Here is a 26821-nt window from a genome sequence, read left to right as displayed (position 1 = left end):
GGGAAGAAGGAGGCAACACAATAAGTTGTTTCTTGGGACAGGCAAGATAATGTTATTTAATAATGGTGTGACAAAAGGACAATTAATTCTGCCTGTAGAAGGAAAGCCCTGACATAGAGGGGTTAATTACAGGCTGTTTCAAACAGACAGCTAACCCTCCAGGATAAGAAGGTAAACTACAGACCTGAGGTCTCCAGCAATGTGAGGTGATGTTAGAGTCTTAAAAAAAAGTCACACCACAGATTTGAAATTGAGGAAACCCCACCAAAATTCAACTCCAGAATGATTCAGCAGCAGCAGTACTTAGAATAATACTGCATCAAACCCCTGGACACTTCCAGAGATGGGCACTGTCGGTGGAAACCCATTTAAATTCAGCCATCAACTGGGTGATAGCCAGGTTTGGGGGGGGGGGGGGGAGCTGAATTAACTTGAGAGGTTTTATTTGAGGTTGCTACGTGCAATAAAGTGCAAATCATTGTTTCAGCAATTGATTCTCTGTGCGGTTTCTGAGTCAGGAGCCAAATTAAGGTGATTCACCCACAACCACACCAAGAGGCTGGGATTAATATTGACTCCATTGCATTCAAGAGAATGTCATCAATACTGTTATAAAGCGAACGCTGAGCCCACCCTCCCCCACTCACCAAGATCTCAAACCGAAACGTCCAAAGAGTGGCACGTTGCCCTTTAATCTGTAAAGTCAGTGTGATAAGTAGTGTAACCTGCTGTAGTGTTAAAAGTAAATCCCTGACACTTTAAAATTGACAATCAGCAATTTATTTAACCAACTCTCACGGTAAACAAATGAACACAATTACTAACAAACTGAATAAATCCGTCCTAACTACTGAGTATTCTGGAATAAATCAAGATTCTTCTGGTATGCTGTTCCAATCAACACATGTCCCACTCATAACAAAATAGAATTTAATCTCTCAGATTACAACCAGGTTATGTGTCTTCCGGAATATTCTGTGCCATCTTCTGTCAGGGATGCCTCCTCCAATTCCTCTGTCAGGAATGCCCTTCTCTATTTTTCTAAATGATGCTTTCTCTAATACACAGGTGACTGAGAGCATCAATTCTTTATGATAGGATTGGTCCTGTTGTCAGAACTTTAGGATTTAAATTTAAGTTTTTGGTAGCCAAGGGGGCTGATTTAAATTGATTGGTGAAATTGAAAACCTGTTTTCTTGTCCTGCTAACTGTACAGCCCTTTGATACAAATGTTTCAGTTCAAGTGCTTTCTGTTGTGATGATGCTGCTCCTTTAAGAAGATTATGTTGTTCTTGGTTTATTTTCAGGAGGGGTTGTAAAAGGCAGAGCTTCTCATTCATCTAGGATTAAGGATTTCGCTAATGGTTAACAAATACTGGCTAAGGCAACAACCGGGAAAAGGGTTTGACATTTTATTTTCTAAACCACTTCTACAATGAAAGGGCAGTTGTCCTATTCTTTTCCCCTGGTTTTGGTTTGGGTTTTAGCAAGCAGTCTGTCTGAAGCTGCTGCAGGAAGAGATGTTTCCTGATTCAACAGATGTTTCTGGCTGACTCTGAAGCTTCAGGGAAAATAGTACCAGTGTATTCAGCCTCTCCCTGTAGCTCAAACCTTGCAGCCCTGGCAACATCCTTCCAAACCTTTTCTGAACCCTTTCAAGTTTCACAATGTCTTAAAAAGACGTCAACTTTGCTCAACTAATGTGGGAGAATTTTCTGCATGACGTGTTGTGTCTGAAAGAGCCCTCCCCTGTGCTGTGACAGAGCTGCAGTGACTTTCAAAAGCCTGACAAATGCGGTTATTAGTCAAAGGTTCATTGGGAGAAGCTTCTCAATCACATCTGTAAATGGAGAAAGTGTTTTTAATAATGAGACATGAATAAAGGGCTGCATTAATCTTTTGTTCTGAAGATTTACTCATACATCTCAAAACAGAGCATATGAACCCAGTCACAAGAAGTCTACGGGAATATAAGACACCAATGCCTATTTCCTGACCAGGACCGACTTTACACAGAAAACATGGACATTTTAAGTGAACGGGGTGCCATTCGTTTTAAGATCAGGTGAACTTAGGAGGCACAGCATTGGCTTAGAAATGAGAGATCCTTGACACACACACAGCCAAAATCATCACTGCCATTATTATCAAATTAGAATTTAGGCTGGATAGGCTGGGATGTTTTTCCACTTGAGCAGAGGAAGTTGAGAGGCAATATTTTCAAACCTTGAGGGGTAGAGTTGGCTTAATGATAGCTGTCTCTTCCCGAGGGGGAGGATTTCAAGAGCAAGGACGCGTTTTTATGGCGAGAGGAGAAAGATGGAAGAAAAGATGTCGGGCAAAATATTTACAGAGTGTAGTTCGCCTGGGGAAACAGCTGCCAGTGGAAGTGGTTGAAGCAGGTACATTAACAACATTGAAAAGGCGTTTCAACAAATACATGGATAGGAAAGCTTCAGAAAGATATGGGACAAGTGCAGGGAAATGAGGTTAGTGTTGACAAACATTTTGGTCAGCATGGACCGGTTTGGGCTGAAGGGCCTGTCTCTGTGCTATAGTACTCGATGACTGGCGTCTCTTTGTAACTCTGAGTGTTGAGTTTCCACATGAACCAGGAAAAAGTGAGGACTGAAAATGCTGGAGATCAGAGTTGAGAGTGTGGTGCTGGAAAAGCACAGCAGGTCAGGCAGCACCCGAGGCGCAGGAGAATCGATGTTTGAGGCATAAGGACATCCAGATGAATATCTCACTAAATCATGCTGAATAAAATCTGATCTCATTCGTCAACTCTGATGTGGAGGTGCTGGGGGTGGACAGGTCAGAAGTCACACAACACCAGGTGACAATCCCAATAGATTGATGTGAACTCATGAGCTTTTGAAGCACTGTTCCTTCATCAGGTGAAGTGATGAAGGAGCAGCACTGATGAAGGAACAATGCTCCCAAAGCTTGGGATTTCAAATAAACCTGTTGGACTGTAACCTGGTGTTGTGTGACTTCTGACTTCAACTTCTTCAAACGCGCATTCATGTTGAACTTGATGGGATACTTTATCCAACTCGGTGTAGTTAAATCATATCGCTTGGAGGGGTTCATTTGAAACCTTCCAGGAGGTGAATTCAACAAGATTGAATTATTCAAAGTTACTCAATTCTAAACTTACATCAGGACCAGTAGTCATAGAGAGGTACTGCGTGGAAACAGATCCTTCAGTCCAACTCGTCCACGCTGACCAGATATTCTAAATTAATCTAGTCCCATTTGCCAGCACTTGGCCCAAATCCCTCTAACCCTTTCTATTCATGTCCCCAAACAAATGTCTTTTAAATTCTGTAATTCTACCAGCCTCCTCCACTTCCTCTGGCAGCTTATTCCATACACGCACCACAATCTGCATGAAAAGTTTTCCCTTTAGGTCCCTTTTAAATCCTTCCCCTCTCACTCTAAACCTATGCCCTCTAGTTCTAACAACATCCTGATAAATCATTTCTGATGGAGATGTCAACGTTTCGGGTAGAACCCTTCTTTAGTCCTGAGGGATAATACCTGAAATGCTGCCATCTCCACCTCCTGGTGCTGCCTGCCTTATTGTGCCCAGCCTCCTGTTTGTCTATTTTAGATTCCAGCATCTGCAGTTTTTTATTTTGTCTCAATAAATGGTGGAGCAGATTCGATGGGTCAAAATATCCTAACTTCTGCTCCAATGGTCTTGTGGTCGTAGGTTTGTGCAGGTCTTGGGCTCAATGAGCAGCAGCGCCCACTGGAAGCAAGGTTCATAGAAACATAGAGCCACTACAGTGTGGAAATGGGCCCTTCAGCCCAACAAGTTCAGAGCGACCCTTTGATGAGTAACTCACCCAGACACATTTTCCTACCCTATCACTCTGCACTTACCCCTAACTATTGCACCACACCTACACATTCTTGAACACTATGGGACTATTTAGCTTGGCCAATTCGCCCAAACATGCGCACGTTTGGACTTTGGGAAGACACTGCAACACGCAGAGGAAACCCACGCAGACACAGGGGGGAATTACATGCAAACGCCACACTGACAGTCACCCTGAGGATGGAATTAAACCTGGGTCCCTGGCGCTATGAGGCAGCAGTGCTAACCACTGAGCTACCACCCCCCCCTTCCCCCCCACTCCCCCAGTAGAAAATAAAAAAGCCTACCAACTCTCCCACTACCCCCACTGTCAGAAAGGGCAGGAGGTTCAGTCCTGGGGGTGACCCTCAGCAGCGTTACCGGCAGAATCTGATTGTTAGGAGCATTGATGCCTCCGCTGGTGCTTGTTCAAGCTGCAGGACATTGTGAACCTCTGCCCACACTTGGGGCAGGCAAATGGCCTCTCCCCAGTGTGGACCCGCTGGTGCGTCAGTAGAGTGGAGGAGACAGCAAAGCCCTTCCCGCACTCGAGGCAGGTGAATGGCCTCTCCCCAGTGTGGACCCACTGGTGTGTCAGCAGGTGGGAGGCCTGGGTAAAGCCCTTCCCGCACACAGAGCAGCTGAAGGGCCTTTCCCCAGTGTGGACCCGCTGGTGCTTCAGCAGGTCGGAAGAGCGTGTAAAGCACTTCCCGCAGACAGAGCAGGTGAATGGCCTCTCGCCGGTGTGGACCCGCCGGTGGGCCAGCAGGTCAGAGGAATCGCTGAAGGCCTTCCCACATTTGGGGCAGGGGAAGGGCTTCTCACCGGTGTGGACCCGCTGGTGAATCACGAGGTGGGAGGAGCGAGTGAACACCTTCCCACAATCGGGGCAGCAGAAGGGCCTCTCCCCTGTGTGCACCCGCTGGTGCCTCATCAGGGCGGAGGAATCGCTGAAGGCCTTCCCACACTTGAGGCAGCTGAAGGGCTTCTCCCCTGTGTGAACCCGCAAGTGTCTCAGCCGGGCGGAGGAATCGCTGAAGCTCTTCCTGCACTCAGGGCAACTGAAGGGCCTCTCCCCTGTGTGCACCCGCCGGTGCCTCAGCAGGGCGGAGGAATCACTGAAGGTCTTCCCGCACTCAGGACAGGAGAATGGCTTCTCCCTGGTGTGACTGCGCCGATGTGTCTCCAGGGCAGATGGGACACGGAAGCCTTTCCCGCAGTCGCCACACTTCCATGGTTTCTCCATGGCCGAAGCTACAGTTGCACACAAACGCGTGTATGTCCCCTCCCTGCCTTGAATTCCTTTTTCCAGGCCAGATAACTGTTTCAGGCTCCACACTCAGTGCGTTGCTGCAACAGTAGGGTCTCTCTTCCAGTCCCAATGATGCTGAAAACGTACTGAAACAGGAATCAATTGGATCACAGTTGAAAATTGTTGCAGTCCTGATGGATTGAGTGACTCACAAATGTTGGAGAATCAGAGTCGAAAACTGCAGGTCAGGCAGCATCTGAGGAGCAGGAGAGTCAATGGCTCAGGAATAAGCCTTTCATCTGTTGATTTTGAAACTTCATCTTCAGATCAAATACTCTGAAAAGAGATTACAAAAGTCATCACTGTCAGTCCAGGGTAGAAATTCAGAACAAGCAATTCTACTTTCTGCAGAACATTCTTTTCTTTTGTTATTCCACAAAACTGAAAGCACCATCCTTCTCTCTCTCTCTCCCTCTGTTCTCACTCCATTCTAATTCTCCTGAAAGTGCTGATTCAGGATCTGACAGGGACATACGAACAAAACAGTCACAACTGACACCCCTCTGAATTTTGGATACCTCCACCTGAAAATTAATAAAATTCCACGACATTGGGATACTGTTGAGAGTGAGCAGGTCTGATTTTTGGAAGTAAAAATATAGTGTGTAAATTCAGGATGAACCTGCAATGCAACTTCTTGGCAATCAATCAGACACAAAATGGTTAACGTGCCCCCACAGGGGTGGGGGAGTTTTAGAATGAGACATCAAGGCTATGACACCAGAGAGAAATTGAACAGACTGGCGTGGCAAACCAGAGTCATCTAGATATATAGCACAGAAACAGGTCCTTTGGTCCACTGGTCTATGCTGACCAGATATCCTCGCTGAATCTGGTCTCATTTGCCAGCATTTGGCCCATATCCCTCTAAACCCTTCCTATTCATAAACCGATCCAGATGCCTTTTAAATGTGTCATAATTATACCAGCATCTACTACTTCCTCTGGCAGCTCTTTCCTTACACGCGCCATCTTCTGCATGAATTGCCCCTCAGGTTCCTTTTAAATTCCTCGCCCCCTCCCCGGGCCACCTCACCCTAAACCTTTTACTCTATAGTTCTACACTCCCAGAGAAAAGACCTTGTCTATTTACCCTATCCATCCCTCTCTTGATTTTATAAACAATGGAAGCATCAACAGCTCAGGGCGGGGATGGGGAGGGGGGGGGGGGGAAGGAAGCTGAATGTGCTAGAGCCAACGCGGAAGAATTGATTTTATTTGTGGGAATCAAGTGCATTTTAAAAATAAAAACAAACAAGATATCTATCCCTCCCCTTTCCCAATCTCCCAATGCTGTCCTGAACACAGAGTGAGAGAATTGGGAGCAGGAGTTGGCCATTTGAGCCTGCACCAACATTGAACACATCATAACTGAATATGAATATACCTACAGCCAGGTGGATAGATTGGGTTTTCTTTCACTGGAGCAGAGGAGATTGAGAGGTGACCTTATGGAGGATTATAATATCATGAAGGGTACAGATGAGGTGAAAGGCAGGTGTCCTTTCCCTCGGGTGGGGCTTTCAAAATTAGGGAGCAAATTTTGAAGAGGAGAGGAGAAAGATTTTAAAAAGACATGAAGAGCTCCATTTCTTTCTCACAGAAAGTGGTTTGTGTGTGGAATGGGTGTCCAGAGGAAGTAGTGGATGCATGTACTGTGACAATGTTTAAAAGACATTTGGAAAAGTACATGAATAGGAAAGGTTCAGAGGTATATGGGCCAATCACTGGCAGATGGGACTAGTTGGGTTTGAGTCAGCACAGACGAGTTGGAGCGAAGGGTCTGTTTCTGTGCTGTATGACCGTGCAGCTGTTCTGTACTGGTCTTAAAACCATTTTCTTGGAAATCCAAGATGGCGGTGGTTTGAGTGGTCTGTTGTGCTGGGCTCTGTGCCATACCCCCGGCAAGGTGGACTTTTACCCCTCCCCCCACCTCATTAACCATCCGTAGGAGAAAACAATTGTTAATATAATCTTACTGAACGTCTGGAGCTGCTATAATTGTGGTTTGACAGCTTTAGGACCAGAATGAAAGCAAATGAAGGAAAGGGGCCGACAGGGGTTCAGCAGGCAGGGCACTCCCCTACTGCATCGGGGGCGCCTGGAGCCATTGCTCAAACTCCCAGGGCAGACCCTTTGGGTTTAATGGGGCAGCAGCAGTTACTCTCGGAGTTTGCCAAACTCTGAGAAAAGATCGAAGCAGCGGTGGAACCACTATCTGCCACGCTGGAAAAGCATGGAGCAGGAAATTCAAATGTTGGACCAAAGAGAATCGGCAGCGGAGGAGAGGACCGTGGCATCGAGACTGCGGCGGAGGTCTCAGGAGGGAGGATCCAAACGCTGGAAGACTAGGTTCGGGCCCTTCAGGAGCAGGTGGACGACCTGGAAAACTAAAGTAGAAGAAATATCTTACAGCTGGTGGGTCTTCCGGAATGTGACGAAGGCGAAGACCTTATTGGATTCCTGGGGCTGGAGTTGGAGTCGGGCCTGTTGAGTGCGGAGCGGGCCCACTGGATCGAAATGCGCAGGTCCGGATCGGACCCGCAGTCCCGCGTGGTCCTAGTGCGCCTCCTGCATTACTAAGAAAAACAGTTAGTGATTGAAACAGCAAGAAGACTGGGAAGAGATCCAAAGGCTTTAATGCACAAAGGCTCAAGAATAATATATTTTCAGGACTTCTCAGGAGCCTGGATTAAGAAAAGGGCATTTGATGAAGTTAAGAGAAAATTAAGGGATCTGAACATACAATATTCCTCGAGGTCCCTGACCGTATTGCGTTTCACTCATGGAGGGACGGTATATAATTTTGATTCAGCAGAAGAGGCGAAGGACTTTGCGAATTCTCTGAATTAAAGAAATCGAGTCGGGGTGAAGGCGGGAGGGACATCATTACAGACAATGCTACTTTTTTGCCCCTTTTTTATGGTTATTGGCTTTATACGTACTGCCTTGACAAAAAAACTGGAATTATTTAGTATATCGGTCAGTTACATGTTGTGTGGGGCCTTTTTCTTTACTGCTGTCCTTTTGTTTTTGGATTGTGGGTGGCTAAACCTGTGCTTAAGATGTATGGAGAAGGGGTGTGGGGAGATGGGTAACCATTGTTAACTCTCAGAATGTAAATAACATGTTTTGTTCAATCTGTGAATTGCCTGGCGTTTGGGGCACAGCCTCAGTGGAAAGGAGCCAGGATGGTGGCAATGGTGGGGTTTGGGGAGGGGGGAGAAGAGATCTCTACATAATTGGGGGTTATTTGAGCGTTTGCTTAAGTTATATGTGGTGGTTAGATTTTTATTTATCCTAGTTTTTAATAGGAGCAGTTTTCAGACTTTATAGAGTTAATGTCTTTGTTGCTCACTGCACCTCAGATAAGCTTCCTCCTCTTGGGAAACCACGGGCTGCCCTGGATGACCATGGTTACTGATTCGTTCAGGTAGTGCACCTGGAATGTAAAAGGGAGCCATTCCCCCGTTAAAAAGAAAGAAGGTGCTGTCAAGCCTCAGGAAGGAAAAGGTGGACATCGCCCTGCTGCAGGGGACACATTTAACTGATAAGGAACATCTGAAACTGCAGCAAGGAGGTTATGATAGGGTATTCTTCTCCTCCTTTAGCTCCAAGTGTAGAGGAGTGGCTATACTGGGAAGAAGGAAGCTCCCTTTGCAGGTATTGAGCAAATTAAGGACAAACATGGACTGTCCGTCATTCTTAAAGCTCTAATACATGGAGAAGAGTATGGCGTCCTGAATGTGTATTGTCCCTACGGTGCACCCTCTTAAATTTCTAATTGATGCAGTTGCTAAATTAATGAGTCTTGGGGTACGCCGCATGGTCATTGGAGGGGATTTTAATCGCCTAATAGATCCCGAGGTAGACAGGGTGCCAAGGGGCCAGGCAGGTACACCTGCGCAACCTAAGCAGTTGGTGGGCATGTGCGAGGAGTTGGGATTAGTGTGGAGGCATCTCTACCCTAATGGAAGAGACTTTACTTTCTCTTCCAAACCACACAAGTACCACATGGGAACTGACACTTTTTAATGCCATTGGATTGCTTGGACAGAATATTGGCTTGTGAAATTGGCAATATAGATGTCTCACACCATGTGCCAGTATATTTAGATGGTAAAATCAAGAATGGTGGAATGGATGCACAGCACTGGTGCATGGACCCATTCCTGTCAAGGGAAGCAAATTTGTTGAGTACATCACAAGAGTTCAGAGCCTTCTGGGATAACAACTTGGGTACGGCCAGTAATCCGGAAATACTGTAGGAGGCCACTAAGGCATATTTATGAAGCCTGATTATTTTTTATTCAACGACTAGAAGGACGCAGAGGAAGGAGCAACTACAGATGTTGGAGACCCGTCTGCAGATAGCTGAGGAAGTACATTACAATAGGCCTTCACTGGTCAAGCTGCAGCTCTCCGGGCTGCTCCCAACTCATTGCACACACTGGGAAATAAAAGGTCTGCTTTGCTCAACAAAGATTGTTTGAATTTGGAGATAAGCCACGTAGATATCTGGCTAGAAAGAAAAATGCTTCCCAATCTATTATGTCTGTTCGAGAGAAGGTTGGCACAGTTACCCGTGAGTTAACTAAGATTAATGTTAGATGTAGGGAATACTTTGCAGAGTTATATCAGTCAGAGGGAGATGAACACAGTGCAGCGAGAATGCAGGCCTTTTTTGAGATCCTGCACCTCCCTAGTATAAACGCGGAATGGGTTTCCTGTTGAATGGGCCTATGGCAATACAGGAGGTGCAGGAAGCAATAAAGCATGTCCTGGTGGCAAAGCACTGGAGTCAGATGGATTCCCAAGTGAATTCTATAAGGAATTCATAAATGTGTTGGTGGAGCCACCTCTGGGATGTATTGCTATTCATATGTACAGGATTATCTTCCTCCCTCTCTCAGGGAGGCTAATATCTCCCTCATTTTAAAGGAGGAGAAAGAGCTCGAAGAATGTGCTTCATACAGACCCATTTCACTGTTGAATGTAGATTTTAAAATTCTACCCAAGACGCTGGCCCTGAGGTTGGAAAAGGTGTTGTTCTGTATTGTGAAAGAAGATCAGATGGGTTTTGTGAAGAGCCGTAGCTCCTCCAACAATATCAGGAGGGTACTGAACATGGTGCAGATATGCTAGCAAAGGTTGATCCTGGGTTCAGTGGCCTCCCTGGATGCAGAAAAGGCATTTGACCAGATAGAATGGCCGTTCCTGTTTGGGGTCCTCAAGCGCTTTGGTCTGGGGAAAACCTTTGCTAGATGGGTGGTGGTGTTGTATAATGATCCTCAGGCAGCAGTCATCACAAACGGCACTAAGTCAGATAACTTTAAACCTGGGAGAGTTCGTCGACAGGGGTGTCCTCTTTCACCGCTGCTGTTTACCTTGGCAATTGAGCCATTAGCTGAGGCTATCAGGAGGGACCCTGAAATAGTGGCGCCAGGAGTGGGAACGGGGGAACATAAGATTACCCTATATGCTGATGATGTCCTTTTGTTCTTGGCCAATCTGGAGGAGTCCGTTCCTCGATTGACTCAAACAATTAATTTATTTGGCAGTTTTTCGGGCTGCAAGATCAACTTTACAAAATCAGTAGCCATGCCGATGGGGGAGGGGAAGAATTAGTGGAGGTGCCTGATCTGAAGGATGGAATGCAGTTCCTGTTTAGATGGTCGTCAAAAGGGTTTTTGTATTTGGGAATTTTTATTACCCCTGCCTTCCACCAGCTGTATAAAGCTAACTATGTACAATTACTGGAGAGGATAAAGCAGGATTTGCAGCGGTGGGACGGATTACCGTTATCATGGTTAGGCCAAATAGCTCTGATTAAAATGAATGTTCTACCTCGCCTGTTGTACCCCATGAGAATGTTGTTGCTACCCAGATGAGTATTACTGAGGCTCAATGGTTGGCTCGGTTCTTTTATTTGGTGTCGCAGCCGTCGCCTAATTCAGTTTACCAAAATGCTGCTCTCACAGGGTGAGGAGGAGTGGACCTTTTGGACTTGAAGAGATATCAAATAAGCGCTTTCTTAGCATATGTGTGTGACTGGGCACGAGGGGACTCGGGTCGATTTTGCTTGACGTTGAAGCATTGCAGTCAAGATCTCCCCTAGTTAATCTATTATTCATTGATAAGATGAAATCTGAGACTGAGCAGTGTAAGAGTACAATCATTCTAAATCCAGTGAAAGCCTGGAGAATAATGAGGCAAGACAAGGGCAATTGGCTGAAGACCTCACTGATTACCCCACTGGTGGCAGCCCAAGGATTTAAACCTGGGGCAATGGACTCCGGCTTTAAGTCATGGGAAAATAAAGGAATCTTCTGTCTGGGAGATTTATTCGAGGGTTAGGTCTTGATGTCATTTAGCCAGCTAAGTCAGAAATATGCATTGTCTAATAGGGACCTTTTCCGGTACTTTCAGCCAAGGGATTATATACAGAGGAATACCACGCTCCTGGCTCAGCATTACAGGTCAAATGTGGAATAAAGAGTACTCTGGTGTACAGGTGGTCTTTCAGTTAGTACGTTGTACCATTTACCTTAAGGGATGTGGAGGGACTCTCTAGGATGTGGAATCGGGAGCTAGGATAGGATATTTCATTAGAAGTATGGCAAGATATATGGGAAAATGTAAGGAAAATTTCAATATGTAACAAAGCACAGGGTAAGAAATTGAAGATTTTACATAGGGCTTATGTGGTGCTAGAGAGGCTAGCTAAGTTCAAGATAGGCACATCACCAGGGTGTCCCAAATGTAAAATTAGTATAGGCACTCACACACTGGTATTGGTCATGTTGTAAGATCCAGAGATGCTGGAGTGCTATAGTAAGGGAGCTGAAGGACATCCTGGGGGATTAAAGTTAAAGTGAATCCGGTACTTCTTCTTCTGGGGTTGCCAAATTTGCCTTCTCTCGGAGAACACAGGAACAGACTGTAACATTCTTATGCACTGTGCAAGGAAGAACATTTTAATTAATTGGACGTTGGAAAACCCTCCAGGGCTTATGGGGTGACATATGCTGGTGATGGAGCATCCCCCCCAAGATGACCTCACAAATATGGTGCACCACAAAACAGTAGTTTTGCAAGACGTGGCAGCCCTTTCTAAATTATATTTTTGATTAGATTAGATTAGATTACTTACAGTGTGGAAACAGGCCCTTCGGCCCAACAAGTCCACACCGACCCGCCGAAGCGCATCCCACCCATACCCCTACATTTACCCCTTACCTAACACTACGGGCAATTTAGCATGGCCAATTCACCTGACCTGCACATCTTTGGACTGTGGGAGGAAACCGGAGCACCCGGAGGAAACCCACGCAGACACGGGGAGAACGTGCAAACTCCACACAGTCAGTCGCCGGAGGCGAACTCAATTCTTCTTGCTAATCTACCACTTGCCTTGCTGATTGCTTGCTGCACCTATGTGACAACTGCAGACTGATCAGCAGTATTAATTAGAGCCGTGGTATAACTGTGGGAATCAGTCTGGGCGCTCCTGGGGCCCTGGGAGGGCAAGGCTGGGTGAAAAGAATACGGGTGCAATAACTGGTGCTCCCATGGATGGGAGCCTTAATGGAGGTGTGGTGGGTGAAATAGAATAAAGTAATGTGATAGAATTCAAATTAACTTAAATTATGTTTAATTTTATTTTTATTCAATTTGATTGTAGTTTAGTTTAAGCTAAGTTTGTTCTAGTAGAATAATAGGTAGCTCATTATTAATAGTATCATAATATGACATTGTTGTACTGCTATTTTTCTGTATTTTGGTATTGTTCTTTTTTGTATGGAGGTGTTGTGAGAGATTTGAAAAAGTTTCTAATAAAAATATATTTTTTAAAAATTTCTTGCCTTCCCCCATAAGTATTTTTGACATTCAAAAGTCAGATGAACTCAGCTTTGAATATATTCAATATCTCCCTAACTACAGGAAGGCATCCCCACTTTGAACTCAGTTCCTCTTGCTAATCTACCACTTGCCTTGCTGATTGTTTGCTGCACCTATGTGACAACTGGCATTGACTAGAGTCGAAAGCCTGAGCAGAAGGTAGCTGAGGCACGTTTGCACATCCACACATCATTCCTGATGAAGGGCTTTTGCCCAAAACGTTGACTGTTCTGCACCTCGGATGCTGTCTGACCAGCTGTGCTTTTCCAGCGCCACAATTTTCGACTCTGATTTCCCGTATCTGCAGTCCTCACTTACTCCACATCCCAATATATCACCATTTAAACAATGTACCTCCTTTCTGTTTTTATTTCATAGGAAAGGCTATAATTTCACTGCGTTACTACATTTACCATGTGTTTGCCAATTAAGACACATACCTGAGCCAACTTTGCTGCAAGTCAAGAACTGAACACCAGAGTGAAAAAAATAAAATGGAAAAGGGGGTGAGAAGAGTGTGTTGTCCTCACAGATGTTGGACAGAGGAAAGAATTTGCAGTCTGGGATGAAGTCCAATCTTCATGCATAGAGAGAGGAGCAGGAACACCTTCACAAGCGCATAGTCCAACTTCCGCATTCAGACAATAGGGGGGAGGCTCTCAATGGCAGGAGGACCACACTCCTTCCGGTCCTTCAGGGCTTCCCATTGGTCGCTCAAGAATATTGGACGCCGTTTCCGCTGACAGCAAAGAGCATGCGTAGTATTTTGCTGACACCAGCGGACATGCGCAATGCTTCCTGACATCGAGAAGCATGTGCAGTGTGCCCAGTAGAGATGCTGGTCCAACTGCCAATCGGAGAGAAAAAAAGGCTGGAGCCAGACTTAATTGTTTTTCTGGGGCTCAACAGTTTATTTCTTTTGCATTTTGTCTGGCTGCTCAGTTTTTGAATGTCTTTTCCCCAGGGTAGAGGAAAGCCAAAACTGGAGGGGCATAGGCTTAGGGTGAGAGGGGAAAGGTTTAAATGGGACCGAACTGGTAACATTTTCATGCAGAGCGTGGTATATGTATGAAATGAGCTGCCAGAGACAGTGGTCGAGGCTGGAACAATTACAACATTTAAAAGGCATCTGGATGGGTATATGAATAGGAAGGGTTGAGAGAGATATGCGCCAAATGGTGGCAAATGGATCACCAGATTAATTTAGAATATGTGGTTGGCATGCACAGAAAGGTTTGTTTCCCTGCTCTGCAACTCTATGACTCTATTTCTAATTAATCTGAACCAACTTCACAAGACGAGGAATTGGCCATTCCATCCTGACAGCCTGTCCTCAACTGTGGCCTAATTGCATAGATTTCAATGCAAGTTTTAAAAAAAATGCAGCTTTTTAAAAAAATAATTGAATTTGCTTTCAAACTTTACTGATGTTTTTGAAAATATGATTTCAGCGATTCTCAATGTTAAAGATCAGCCATTTCTCACACCACACCCTCCCATCTCCCAGGTAGAGTCATCACCATCCGCGCTCACTCTATCCTCAGAAGGGCTGATACAGTGATCAAAGAGGGCTCGAGGCACAAGAAAGGATGAGGATGGGGGTGCAGGTAGAGAAATTGGACGGGAAACAGAGGCTGGGGGAAGAGAGAGAGAGAAATGGACCCGGGGACAGAGCATTGGAGTTAGAGAAACACTGGGGGTGCACAGGGTGGGAGCAGAGCGTTTGTCAGAGAGAGAGAGAATGGGGGTGCAGAGTGTGGGGAGAGAGAATGGACGTGGATCAGTGGGTGGGGAGAGAATGGAAGGGGGCAGAGGGTGGGGGAGAAAGAGAGCAACAATCAATGTGAGGAGAGGGTGGGGGAGAGAGAGGGAATGGATGGAGAGCAGAGGGTGGGGGAGAGAGAGAATGGAGGGGAGCAGAGAGTGCGAGGAGAGAGAGAATGAGTGTGGGGAGAGGGACTGGATGGAGGAAGGCAGAGGGTGGACGAGAGACTGGAGTAGACAGGGGGAAGAGGGTATGGAGATAGAATGGACGGAGAGGATGGCATGTGTGTGAGAGGGGGAAAGCTAGGGATAGCGAGAGAGAATAGACAGGGGGCGCTGTGGGCATGATTGGGTCTTGATTGAATGGGGAGTTGGTGAATGCGTCCCACCCACTCCCAGCATCCCCTTCTTTGCACATGTGCAGTGCAGATTATTGTCAATGACGCGAGAGAGAATCTGGAGCGTGAGCGCAATTACCCTCAGATCCTGGCATCAGCAAACCACTGCCTTTCTGTTTTAAAAACGAAATAAAGATGTGGACAATATACTGGGAATGGCAAAAAGTGACTAAGAAACTGAACCGAGAGTCAGCGCTTTCCGGTGAGGGGAGCTGCGCAAAAACAGGAGGATGGAAGGATGAATTCGAGTTGGAATCCATTGAAAGGTGGAGGAATTGGGAGACAGAGATTTCGGGTAGGAGATAGGGAAGGCTGTTCGGTACAAACTAGAATTCTCTTATCCTATTTCCTGCCCTGCACTGACAGCAATGATCTGTTTTCTCAAGGTATTAGCAGAGGATGATTTGCTGTTCAGGCGTGCACAAGAAATTTACTCAGGGCCTGAATATCAGCAGCGTTTGAATCCAGGAGGGGAAATTATTTCAAACATCAACGTGACTTGAGAAGCCCAGTGATTGCACGCATCCTGCGTGGGAGTGTTCCAGGGTTCTGACTGTGCAGAGAACTTTAACTCTGTAGCGAAATGTGGACTAGTGTTCTCGCTGTGGACGAGCCCTTCTTTGGATCGTTGAAGCTGCTGAGACGCAATGACCCCTGCACCGTGGAAACTCTGTGGAAGTAAATTCAATTCCCCAAACGGACTGGAGTGTCACCAGGACTGGCATGAAGCCAATCGATTCCTTCAATCCTGGCATGAAGCCAATCGATTCCTTCAATCCAAGACTGTGGGCGGCGCGGCAGCAGCTCAGTGGTTAGCGCCGCTGCCTCACAGTGCCAGGGACTTGAGTTCGATCCCACCCTCAGGGTGATTGTGTGGAGTGTGCACTTTTCTACCCTCCCCCCTCCCATCTCTGGGTGCTCTGGTTTCCTCCCAAGGTCCCAAGATGTGCAGCTCAGAGTGAACGGTGCGTTCTAAATTCAGGGATTAGCTGTGGAGGTTATTAGGTGGGATGCTCTAACGGGGGACAGTGTGGATTGTTGGGCCAAAGGGCCTGTTTCCACAGTGTAGAGGATTTGATGATTCCCCCAACGTGTCTGCAGCCTGGCTTCCAGCTGCATCTCTTTGAGCCGAAGGTCCTCCAGCATGTGTTTTCCCTCGTTTCCAGCACCCAGAACCTCCCACCTTCTGCAAATCGAAAGAAAAATCCCACCCTGCCCTCTCCAATGTGTGCTATGTAACTGCTTATTCAGTTTTAGTGGCCCAGCAGAGGCTGGTAGCCAAGTTCAGAACACATGAGAATGGCCTCAACCAGGATCTTGGGTTCATGTCACATGACAGGTAACCCCACTTCACTGTCACGCTCTCTCACACCCACACAAAGCATACACTCTCACACACGCTCACATTCACGCAGATCACTCTCTCAGACACACACACATATACACCCTCTCACAGGCTGATACTCTATCACTCACACACTTTATCAAGCACGCACACACTCACCCATCCTCTCATGCATGCACATTTACATATAAGGCTTTTGTGTGATTTTGAATTTGCAGAATTATATTTGCAGATACATTGTGCGCTTTTTGAGCAAAATACAATCTGCAGGCAGTCAATCCATGTGAGATTTTATAAATTCCTACTTTGGAAATCGAACCAGTCTCACTCAAGATTGGGATACAGACCTTAAGTTGTCTCGAGAATGTGTCTTCAAACAAGTTCTGGGATTTACATATTAATGAACCAAAACCTGCAACCCATTCTAAAAGATGAAAGAATTCACAACAATCTAAGTTTCTTCAATATATCATTTCTGTTGCATGAAACTGCGATCTTTTGCTATAAATTATCCTACGATCCTGCTCCACAAACACCTGATGAAGGAGCAGTGTTCCGAAAGTTAGTGCTTCCAAATAAACATGTTGGACTATAACCTGGTGTTGTATGATTTTTAACTTTGTTTCTCATGAATACATCCCACACCTCCCGGTGCTGCCAGTAAAACGTTACAATATCGATGAAATGATGCAATACCTGCAGAGATGGAAAATGTACAATTTATAACAATATTAGCTACTCATTCACTGCTCCTTCTGATACATGATAATGGAAACTTAGTGCAAGAGGTTGAAAGGAGTGAGCAGCTTTAAAACAAAAACCTATTGGATCTCATAGCTTTCATTGACAGTCTGAGACTGGGGTTAAGTTCAAGTAACATTTATTGCCACCCAACTTTGTTACAGCTTCAGATCTCCCCAGCAAAAAAAAAAGTGTATGAAAAGAAGCTTTTGTTTTAAACAGCTCAAAGCTCACACACTCCTCCCAACTCCACTTCCTTGACTGTTGGTCAGCACCGAGTTGTCCCTTTATAATTGGATCCTTGGTACAGCCTAAAGCTGAAGGAAGTATTGCCTCACTCAGCAATTTCAACCCACACACTGTATCCATTTAAGTTACTCCCACTCATTTGACATGGAGTGGGGGCAGTCAAGAGTCAACCATGCTGCTGTGGGTCTGGAGTCAGGTGGAGGTCAGACCGGATAAAGGATACTGTTGAGATGACTGAGTGAATCCTTTCCCACAATGGCAGTTTCCTTTCCTAAAAAGGACATGAGTGAATTAGATGGCAGTTTCTCTCCCCAAAAATGGTTTCATTATTAGATTCAGAACTCCAAATTTCTGACCGAATTCCAATCCCACCAACTGCCTCGGCGGGATTCAAACCCCGGGAATCCCCGGAACTGGGTTGATAGTCCAGTCGATAATGGCACTCGGCCGTCACTCCTTCAATCCCCCTGCATGGCAGATGAACTCAATAGACAATAGGTGCAGGAGTAGGCCTCTCTGCCCTTCGAGCCTGCACCACCATTCGTTATGATCATGGCTAATCATCATCAATCAGTATCCTGTTCCTGCCTTATCTCCATACCCCTTGATTCCACTATCCTTGAGAGCTCTATCGAACTCTTTCTTAAACGAATCCAGAGACTGGGCCTCCACTGCCTTCTGGGGCACAGCATTCCACACACCCACCACTCTCTGGGTGAAGAAGTTTCTCCTCACCTCTGTCCTAAATGGTCTCCCCCTTATTTTTAAGCTGTGTCCTCTGGTTCGGGACTCACCCATCAGCGGAAACATGTTTCCTGCCTCCATAGTGTCCAATCTTTTAATAATCTTATATGTCTCAATCAGATCTCCTCTCGGTCTTCTAAACTCAAGGATATACTAGCCCAGTCGCTCCAATCTTTCAACATAAGATAGTCCTGCCATTCAAGGAATTGACCTCGTGAACCTACGCTGAACTCCCTCAATAGGCAGAATCTCTTTCCTCAAATTTGGAGACCAGAACTGCACACAATATTCCAGTTGCGGTCTCACCAGGGCCCTGTACAGCTGCAGAAGAAACTCTACTTCTATACTCAATCCCTCTTGTTATGAAGGCCAGCATGCTATTAGCTTTCTTGTACCTGCTGTACCTGCATGCTTGCCTTCATTGACTGGTGTACAAGAACACCCAGATTTCTTTGTACTGCCCCTTTACCTAACTTGACTCCATTTAGGTAGTAATCTGCCTTCCTGTTCTTGCCACCAAAGTGGATAACCATACATTAAACTGCATCTGCCATGCATCTGTCCACTCACCTAACCTGTCCAGGTCACCCTGTAATCTCCTAACATCCTCCTCACATTTCACCCTGTCACCCAGCTTTGTATCATCAGCAAATTTGCTAATGTGATTATTAATACCATCTTCTATATCATTAATATATATTGTAAAAAGCTGCGGACCCAGCACTGATCCCTGTAGTAGCCCACTGGTCACCGCCTGCCGTTCTGAAAGGGAGCCGTTTATCACTAGTCTTTGTTTCCTGTCAGCCAACCAATTTTCAATCCAAGTCAGTAGTTTGCCCCCAATACCATGCGCCCTAATTTTGCTCACTAACCTCCTATGTGGGACTTTATCAAAGGCTTTTTGAAAGTCCAGGTACACTACATCCACTGGATCTCCCTTGTCCATCTTCAGAGTTACATCCTCAAAAAATTCCAGAACTCGCTGATGGCTCTGCAGGTGGGAGGAGCGGGTGAAGCCCTTTCCACACTGAGAGCAGATTAACGCCCTCTCCATGAGATGGACCCTTTGGTAGATTACAGTGTAGATGTCTGAGTGAACCCCTTCCCGCACACAGAGCATGTGAACGGCCTCTCCGATGTGGACCTGCTGGTGGATCAGCAGGGTGTAAGAATCGACAAATCCCTTCCTGCACTCAGAGCAGGTGAACGGCCTCTCCCCCAGGTGAACCCGCTGGTGTTTCAGGACGTGGGATGCATCGATGAATCGCTGCCCACACAGAGAGCAGGAGAACCACCTCTCCCTACTGTGAACCTGCTGGTGTGTCTGCAGGTGGGACGACTGAATGAATCATCTCCCACAATGGTGGCAGATGAACGGCCTCTCCCTGGTGTGAACTCGCTGGTGTGTCTGCAGGCTGCACAGCCAACTGAATCCCTTCCCACACACTGAGCAGGAGAACGGCGTCTCCCCAGTGAGAACGCGTCTGTGGGTGTGTAGCCCCAATGGGGAAGGGAACCCTTTCCCAAAGTCCCCACATTTCCATGGTTTCCCCATGAGGGGAGCATTCTTTGTGTCGCGCTGGGTTTGAAATTCAAAACAGAATGGATACATAGTCTCTCCCCACCGTGAGGGGTGAGATTTTGATCCCCCAAGCTGAGTAAATTGTTTGACGCATTTTTCACAGACAGCATACTGAATCTCACTCACTCGGGTGTCTCAGTATTATTCCTGCCATACCAGTGTTCAAAATCTCTCACACAGACAAAAGCAAACATTTCTTCTCGAATTCAATGGCTGCTGATATTCAAGGCTCATTGATTCAAGTGGCTCTGTCAGAAGATGACGTATCATTTGTTTTCAGATTTCTTTCTGCATGTCTTCCTTCAAAAAAAATCACAAATTGAGTGATCACTGTCAGTACTGTTAAATGAACATAACATCGGTGGCAATTCCTGTAGATTGCTCGATGAGTGCTGACCATATATTATGCAGGACGCAGAAAACCCTCATGCAACAAGATAGCCTTAAGTGTGTATGGAGGAAAACGTAATTTAGATCGCAATAACCTGGAACAAGCTGTTGACAAAGGTGCTGGAAATGGAGCTGAATCACGAATATGATAATGAAATGTCAAGACTGCTTCGGAAAATAAAGCCAGTGAAGTTATTGCATGATTTCCTGCTGTCCTAGTAAATAAAAAAAGAGACAAGAGATATAGAACGTAACTCTATTACTGCATTAGAAGGTGAAAAATCATAGCCACAAAGTTTTTATAACAGCCAACAATATCAGATATACACCATATGAAGCAACAGATGTTTACATTTGAAATCAATGTGCCAATCCCTTAAATACTGCTCAGTTCCATGAGAATCTACCCTTATAATTCTAAACATGAGGAAAGAAGTAAACCTTTTCCAGGGTGCAAACTCTATACGTGCCAAACTGAGGGAATACACAAGGAAAATACCTTTGAGAGGGACAAAGAGCATCTGAGCACCTTTGGAGAGCCTGCTCCCTCCATGGAGTCACTCCAGTTGCTACAAGTGAACAGTCTCCACCCCCAGCACACCCCGCCACGCCTCTCTCTCCCCCCTCCCAGGATGAGGAATGGAAAGGGGGAGACATTGCTTTGCTCCCAGATGTTACCCAGAGGGAGGGAGTTTCACTCTGAAATTGACAGGGCTACCTCCACATTGTGACATCCACAATGGTGTGGGGTGGCGCACTGCGCCTGCGCTGCCCTGCAGCTGAGGCACATGGGGAGGGGAGGGGACTTTGCAAACTCCTTTCACTCTTCTCCACGTCAATGCGGTTTGAGTTCAAGCAAAGCATGGGGTTTAATTTTAGCTTTACAGTCTCAGAAGACGCCCACCTCTGTGAATCCAACACTTTACTCCCCCCTCCACTCCATGGAAATACCGATTTGAGAGACTCCAGAGTTGGAGTTGCTACCATACCTATTGTAGGGGGTTTGGTAGAAGCTGTTTATTTTAATGAACCATTTCAATTCAACCTCATGCTTACCATTCAAATACTAATTTTACACAGAGGGTGGCTGATGTGTGGAATGAACCACCTCAGGAAGCTGTGGATACGGGTACAATAAAAAGACATTTGTTTTAGTACATAAATAGGAAAGGTTTGGAGGGATACAGGCCAACAGCAGGCAGGAGAGACTGATTTAGTTTGGGATTATGGTTGGCATGGACTGGTTGGATCAAAGGTCCATGACCATGCTGTATGACTCGATGGTAAGTTCATAGTTCCTTGAAAGGGGAAACTATGTTCATAGACAGCATATTGAAGAAGGTGTTTGATATGCCTGCCTTTATTGGTCAGTGCACTGAGTGCAGGAGTCGGGAGGTCATGTTGGGACTGTAGAAGACATTGGTTAGCCCACGTTTGGAGTATTGTATGCAATTCTGGTACCAGCGATCCCACCCTGACACACCATAAACCAGAGATAGTGACTGAAATTGACTCTGATACAAAATCAAATCATTAAATTGCTGCAGTGCAGAAAGAGGCCATTTGTCTCATTGAATGCATTGGGTATAGCAGTTGGGAGGTCATGTTGTGGCTGTACAGGACATTGGTTCGGCCACTTTTGGATTATTGCATTCGATTCTGGTCTCCCTACTATAGGATAGGAACGATGTTGTGAAACTTGAAAGTGTGCAGAAAAAATTGATAAGGATGTCGCCAGGGTTGGAGGGTTTGTGGTATAAGGAGAGCCTGAATAGGATGGGGCTGCTTCCCTGGAGTGTCGGAGGCTGAGGGGTGATCTTATTGACATTTATAAAAACATGAGGGGCACGGATAGAGTAAATAGGCTAGAGGAAGTGGTGGATGCTGGTACAATTACAACATTTACAAGGCATCTGGATGGATGTGTGAATAGGAAAGGTTTGGAGGGATATGGGCTAAATGCTGGCAAATGGGACACTAGATTTATATAGGACATCTTGTCAGCATGGATGTGTTGGATCAAAAAGTCTATTTCCGTGCTGTATATCTCTATGTCTATTTGATAACCGATGCTTTATTGCTGTTGATGTAAATATTGTTAGGGAGAGAGAATTCCTCAAGTAGGGGATGATAAGAATCCTGGGACACCCCTAATTCTGGTTTACGATCTAATGAACACACTTTAAGCACCAAATGTGCATTTATGTCTAATTTTGTTTCATTTTTCTTGTTTTATTCCCTGCTCCGATGACTCTCAGTCTGGGGATGGTTGTCAGGCTGGGAATATTGTGGATGGGACCTTGATCGACTGAATGTTTTATTGCTCTGGAAGGTGTAAAAGGGGCTCAAAGTTTCAGCAGAAAGACAGCTGAGCTGAGAACAAACAACATCTTACTCTGTGGGAACAGGGAGAAGAGGACAGAGAAATCAGGACCTGAAATCCGAGCTGACACCAGAGTACCATGTTATTAGTGCTTTGATTAGCAGTGCCAACCCTCTACCTTTACCTCGCTTCCTATTCAACTTGAATGCCACGTACCCCCTCAATATTCAGATCCAATCTTTGTCATCCTGAAGCCATGTCCCTGTCAGGAGTCTCAGATCATAATTATTCTCTTCAATGTGTGCAGTCAATTCAATCAGTTGTGTTACATTGCAGCACACTGTCAGCCATACAGTCTTCAGTTTCAATTCTTGTGTTCTGTAGAATCCAGTTTTGATTGATTAGATTCGATTCCCTACAGTGTGGAAACAGGCCCTTCGGCCCAACAAGTCCACACCAACACCCTGAAGAGTAACCCACCCAGACCCATTTCTTTCTGATTAATGAACCTAACACTAGGGAAAATTTAGCATGGTCATTTGACCTGACCTGCACATCTTTGGACTTTTACTTTCCGTGTCCCTTTCTATCATTCTCTGATGTTCATTTCCACATCACTACATTGCTCACCTGCCTTGATACGGATTGGCCATAAAAAATGCATGTTCATACATTCGCAGTAATAGAAGCAGGAGTAGGTCATTTGATCCATTGAGCTACTCCACCATTCATAAAGATCATGGCTCATCTATCCATCGTCTCAGCTCCTCTTACCTGCATTATCCTGACTATCCTAAATTCACCTACCATACAAAATCCCATCGAACTATGTCTTGAATATGGCTGCTTCTACTGCTTCCTTGGGCAGAGAATTCCATAGATTCACCACTCTCTGGGAAAAGCAGTTCCTTCTCCTCTGTCTTAAACCTACTCCACCGTCTTAAACCTACTCCACCAAATCTTGTGACCTAGTCTCACTCACCGGCAGAAACGACTCGATAGGGTGGGTCTGGGTGGCATGCTCATCGGATGGGTCAGTGTGGACTTGATGGGATGAATGGCCTGCTTCCACGCTGTAGTGATTCTATGATTTACCGCAGTTGTGTTTGCCATGGACCGCAGCACCAGTACCTCCCACCTTCTGCAAATCGAAAGACAAGTCCCACCCTGCCCTCTTGTACGTGTGTTATCTAACTGCTTAATCATTTCTCGTGAATCCCAGCCCACACCTCCCACTGCTGCCAGTAACCTTTACAAAGCTGATGAGACAATGCTATACCTGCAGTACTGAAAATCGTAAGGCTTCTAACGATACCAGTTACTGATTCACCACTCCCACTGATGGACAGCATTGGAAATACAATGTTGGAGGCTGAAAAAAATGAGCAGTTTAAAACAAAAACCCACCTAACCCTTCACTAGGCTCCCTGCTCAGTACACTTTACTTAAATCACTTCAACTCCACATTGCAACAAATTCCCACTTTCCACCAATATCCTGAATGTCCTCACTCACTCAGTTGCTGTCTCACAAATGAAAGATTTCATTGTAGCTTCCAGTAAGGACAAAACATCTTTGAAAGCTGCTTTGAAAGTCCAGTCTTCACAATGACACTTCTGCTTCCCTTCAGTCCAAATTGTCCGTGCTGACCAGATATTCCAAATTAACATCGTCTCATTTGTCAGCACATAACCCATACCCCTCTCAATTCTCCCTATTACCAGATGCCTTTTGAAATGCTTTAATTATACCAGTCTCCATCACTTCCTCTGGCAGCTCATTCTATACACACAACACCCTCTGTGTGAGAAAGGTTTGTGCAAAGTTCCTTTTAAATATTTCCCCTCTCACCTCAGACCTATGACCACTAGTTTTGGACTCCCCTACTCTGGGGAAAAGATTTTGGCTATTCACCCTATCCATGCTCCTTATGAACTTCTATAAAGTCACCCCTCAGCCCCCAATGATCCAGAGAAAACAGCCCCAGACTATTCAGCCTCTCCAGAAAGATCAAACCCTCCAACTCTGGCAATAGCCTTGTAAATCTTTTCCAAATCCTTACAAAGGTTTGTAACACTTTTCCTGTAGCAGGGAAACCAGAACCGAATACAGTATTCCAAAAGTGGCCTAATCAATGTCCGGTACAGCCGCAACATGACCTCCCAACATCTGTATTGAAATGCACTGACCTATAAAAGCAAATATACCAAACACCTTCTTTGCTATCCTGTCAACCCGCAACTCCACTATGAACCAGCACTCCATGGTATGTTTATTCAACAACACTCCCCATTAAATGTGCAGATCCTTCCCTGATCTGCCTTTCCAAAATCCATATTTCAAAATGGGCTCAAGAAACGTATAAGCCGTGATTGAATGGTGAAGCAGATCTGATGGGCTAAATGGGTTAATTTCTGCGCCTACGTCGTTTGGTCTCTTGCTGTCCTGGACACAGTGAGAGAATTGGAAGCAGGAATAGGTCATTTGTCTTTCCAGCTGGCACCAGTATTGAACAGTTCATAACTGGATATAAATATACCTGCATCTAGATGGATAGCTAGGACTTTTTTCACTGGAGCATCAGAGGTTGAGAGGTGACCTTAGAGAGGATTATAAAATCATGAGAGGTATAGATGAGGTGAACGGCAGGTATTCTTACCCTAGTGTGGGTGGTTCAAGATGAGGGAGCAAATTTTGAAGGTGAAGAAAGAAATATTTTAAAAAGACATGAGGGGCACTTTTTTTTTAAGATAAAGAGTAGTTTGTGTGAGGAATCAATGTCCAGAGGAGTTGCTGGATGCAAGTACAGTTACAATGTTTAAAAGACATTTGGATAAGTACATGAATAGGAAAGGTTCGGAGGGATATAGGCCAATCATTGGCAGGTGGGACCAGTTTAGTTTCAGAACACCGCCAGCATGGACTAGTTCGACTGAATGGTCTGTTTCTGTGCTGTATGACTCTGTAACTCTTCTGTACTGGTCTTAAAACCATTTTCTTGCCTTCTCCCATAACTTCTTTGTTCTTCAAAGTCACATGAACTCAGCCTTGAATACATTCAATAACCGACCTAACTGCAGGAAGACATCCCCACTTCTGAACTCAATCCTCTTGCTGATATACCACTTGCTTTGCTCATTGCTTGCTGTACTTTCTGACAACTGGCAGTGACTGGTGTAGAAGGACACTGAGGCCCCTTTGTCTATCCACACATCACTCCTGATGAAGGGCTCGTACCCGAAACGTCGACTCTCCTCCTCCTCAGTTGCTGCCTGACCGATTGTGGTTTTCCAGCGCCACAATATTCAACTCTGAACTCCAGATCTCACTTTCGCCACATCTCAACATATCACCATTTAAATAATGCACCTCCTTTCTGCTATTTTGTTTACACTGCAAAGGCTAGAACTTCACATTGTGGTACTGCATTTGCCATGTGTTTGCAAGTTGACACACAGACCTGGATCAACTTTTCCAGAGTCTGGCCCCTCCCTCGGTTCACTCTTGAACCCCAGAATGAAAACGTGGTGAGAAAAACACTGTTGTACTCACAAATGTTAGACAGAGGAAAGAAGTTACAGTCTGGGGTGAAGTTTAACCTTATGCAGAGAGAAAAGAGCAGCAGCAGCTTCAGAGCTCACGTTCCAACCTCCGCGTTTCCACAATGGCCGGAGGACCAGACTTCTTCCGGTCCTCCAAGGTTCTCCCCTGCCCCATGGAAAGCAGCTCGCGCGCCATTTCTGCGGACACCCAAGAGTATGCGCAGTGCTTTGCTGACACTGGCGGTCATGCGCAGTACTTGCTGACACCGCGGAGCATGCTCAGTGTGCAGGAATTTGTTACAAATTTTAAAGTTAAAAATCACAAAGCACCTGGTGATAGTCCAACAGACTTATTTGGAAGAACTAGCTTTCGGAGCCCTGCTCCTTCATCAGCTGATTGTAGAGTATAACATCGTAAGACACAGAATTTATGATCTTACGATCTTATATTCCACAACCACCTGATGAAGGAGCGGCGCTCGGAAAGCTAGTGCTTCCAAACAAGCCGATTGGACTGTAACCTGGTGTTGTGTGATTTTTAACTTCGTACACCTTAGTCCAACACGGGCACCTCCCGATCATGACAAATATTAAGCGTCCGAATGCGAATACGAGACAAAAATGACGAAGCTATTTTATTTTGCCGATTTTTTCCCCC

The 26821-nt window shown here is 45.6% G+C and overlaps 2 protein-coding genes across 3 annotated transcripts in view; both read right to left on the bottom strand.

Moving 5' to 3' along the window:
• The window catches only part of LOC148142981 (uncharacterized), a 73192-nt gene extending 59531 nt beyond the window's left edge, over positions 1 to 13661 (bottom strand). The window contains exons 1-3 of the mRNA XM_087975768.1: positions 13526 to 13661; positions 7597 to 7762; positions 4285 to 5459 (exon numbers count right to left, since the gene is read on the bottom strand). Of these exons, the coding sequence (XP_087831894.1) occupies positions 4285 to 5117 (833 nt within the window). The 5' untranslated portion in view covers positions 5118 to 5459; positions 7597 to 7762; positions 13526 to 13661. The remainder of the gene's footprint in view (positions 1 to 4284; positions 5460 to 7596; positions 7763 to 13525) is intronic.
• LOC148142977 (uncharacterized) overlaps positions 1 to 26821 on the bottom strand; it is a 425985-nt gene that overhangs the window by 229387 nt on the left and 169777 nt on the right. The gene's annotated exons all lie outside the window — the stretch shown is intronic.

The sequence above is a fragment of the Chiloscyllium plagiosum genome, unplaced genomic scaffold (assembly GCF_037043375.1).
Source record: "Chiloscyllium plagiosum isolate Xiang-an unplaced genomic scaffold, Cpla_swu_hap1 HiC_scaffold_27, whole genome shotgun sequence".
NCBI classification, from domain to species: Eukaryota; Metazoa; Chordata; class Chondrichthyes; order Orectolobiformes; family Hemiscylliidae; genus Chiloscyllium; species Chiloscyllium plagiosum.
This window is presented reverse-complemented; position numbering and strand designations above follow the sequence as displayed.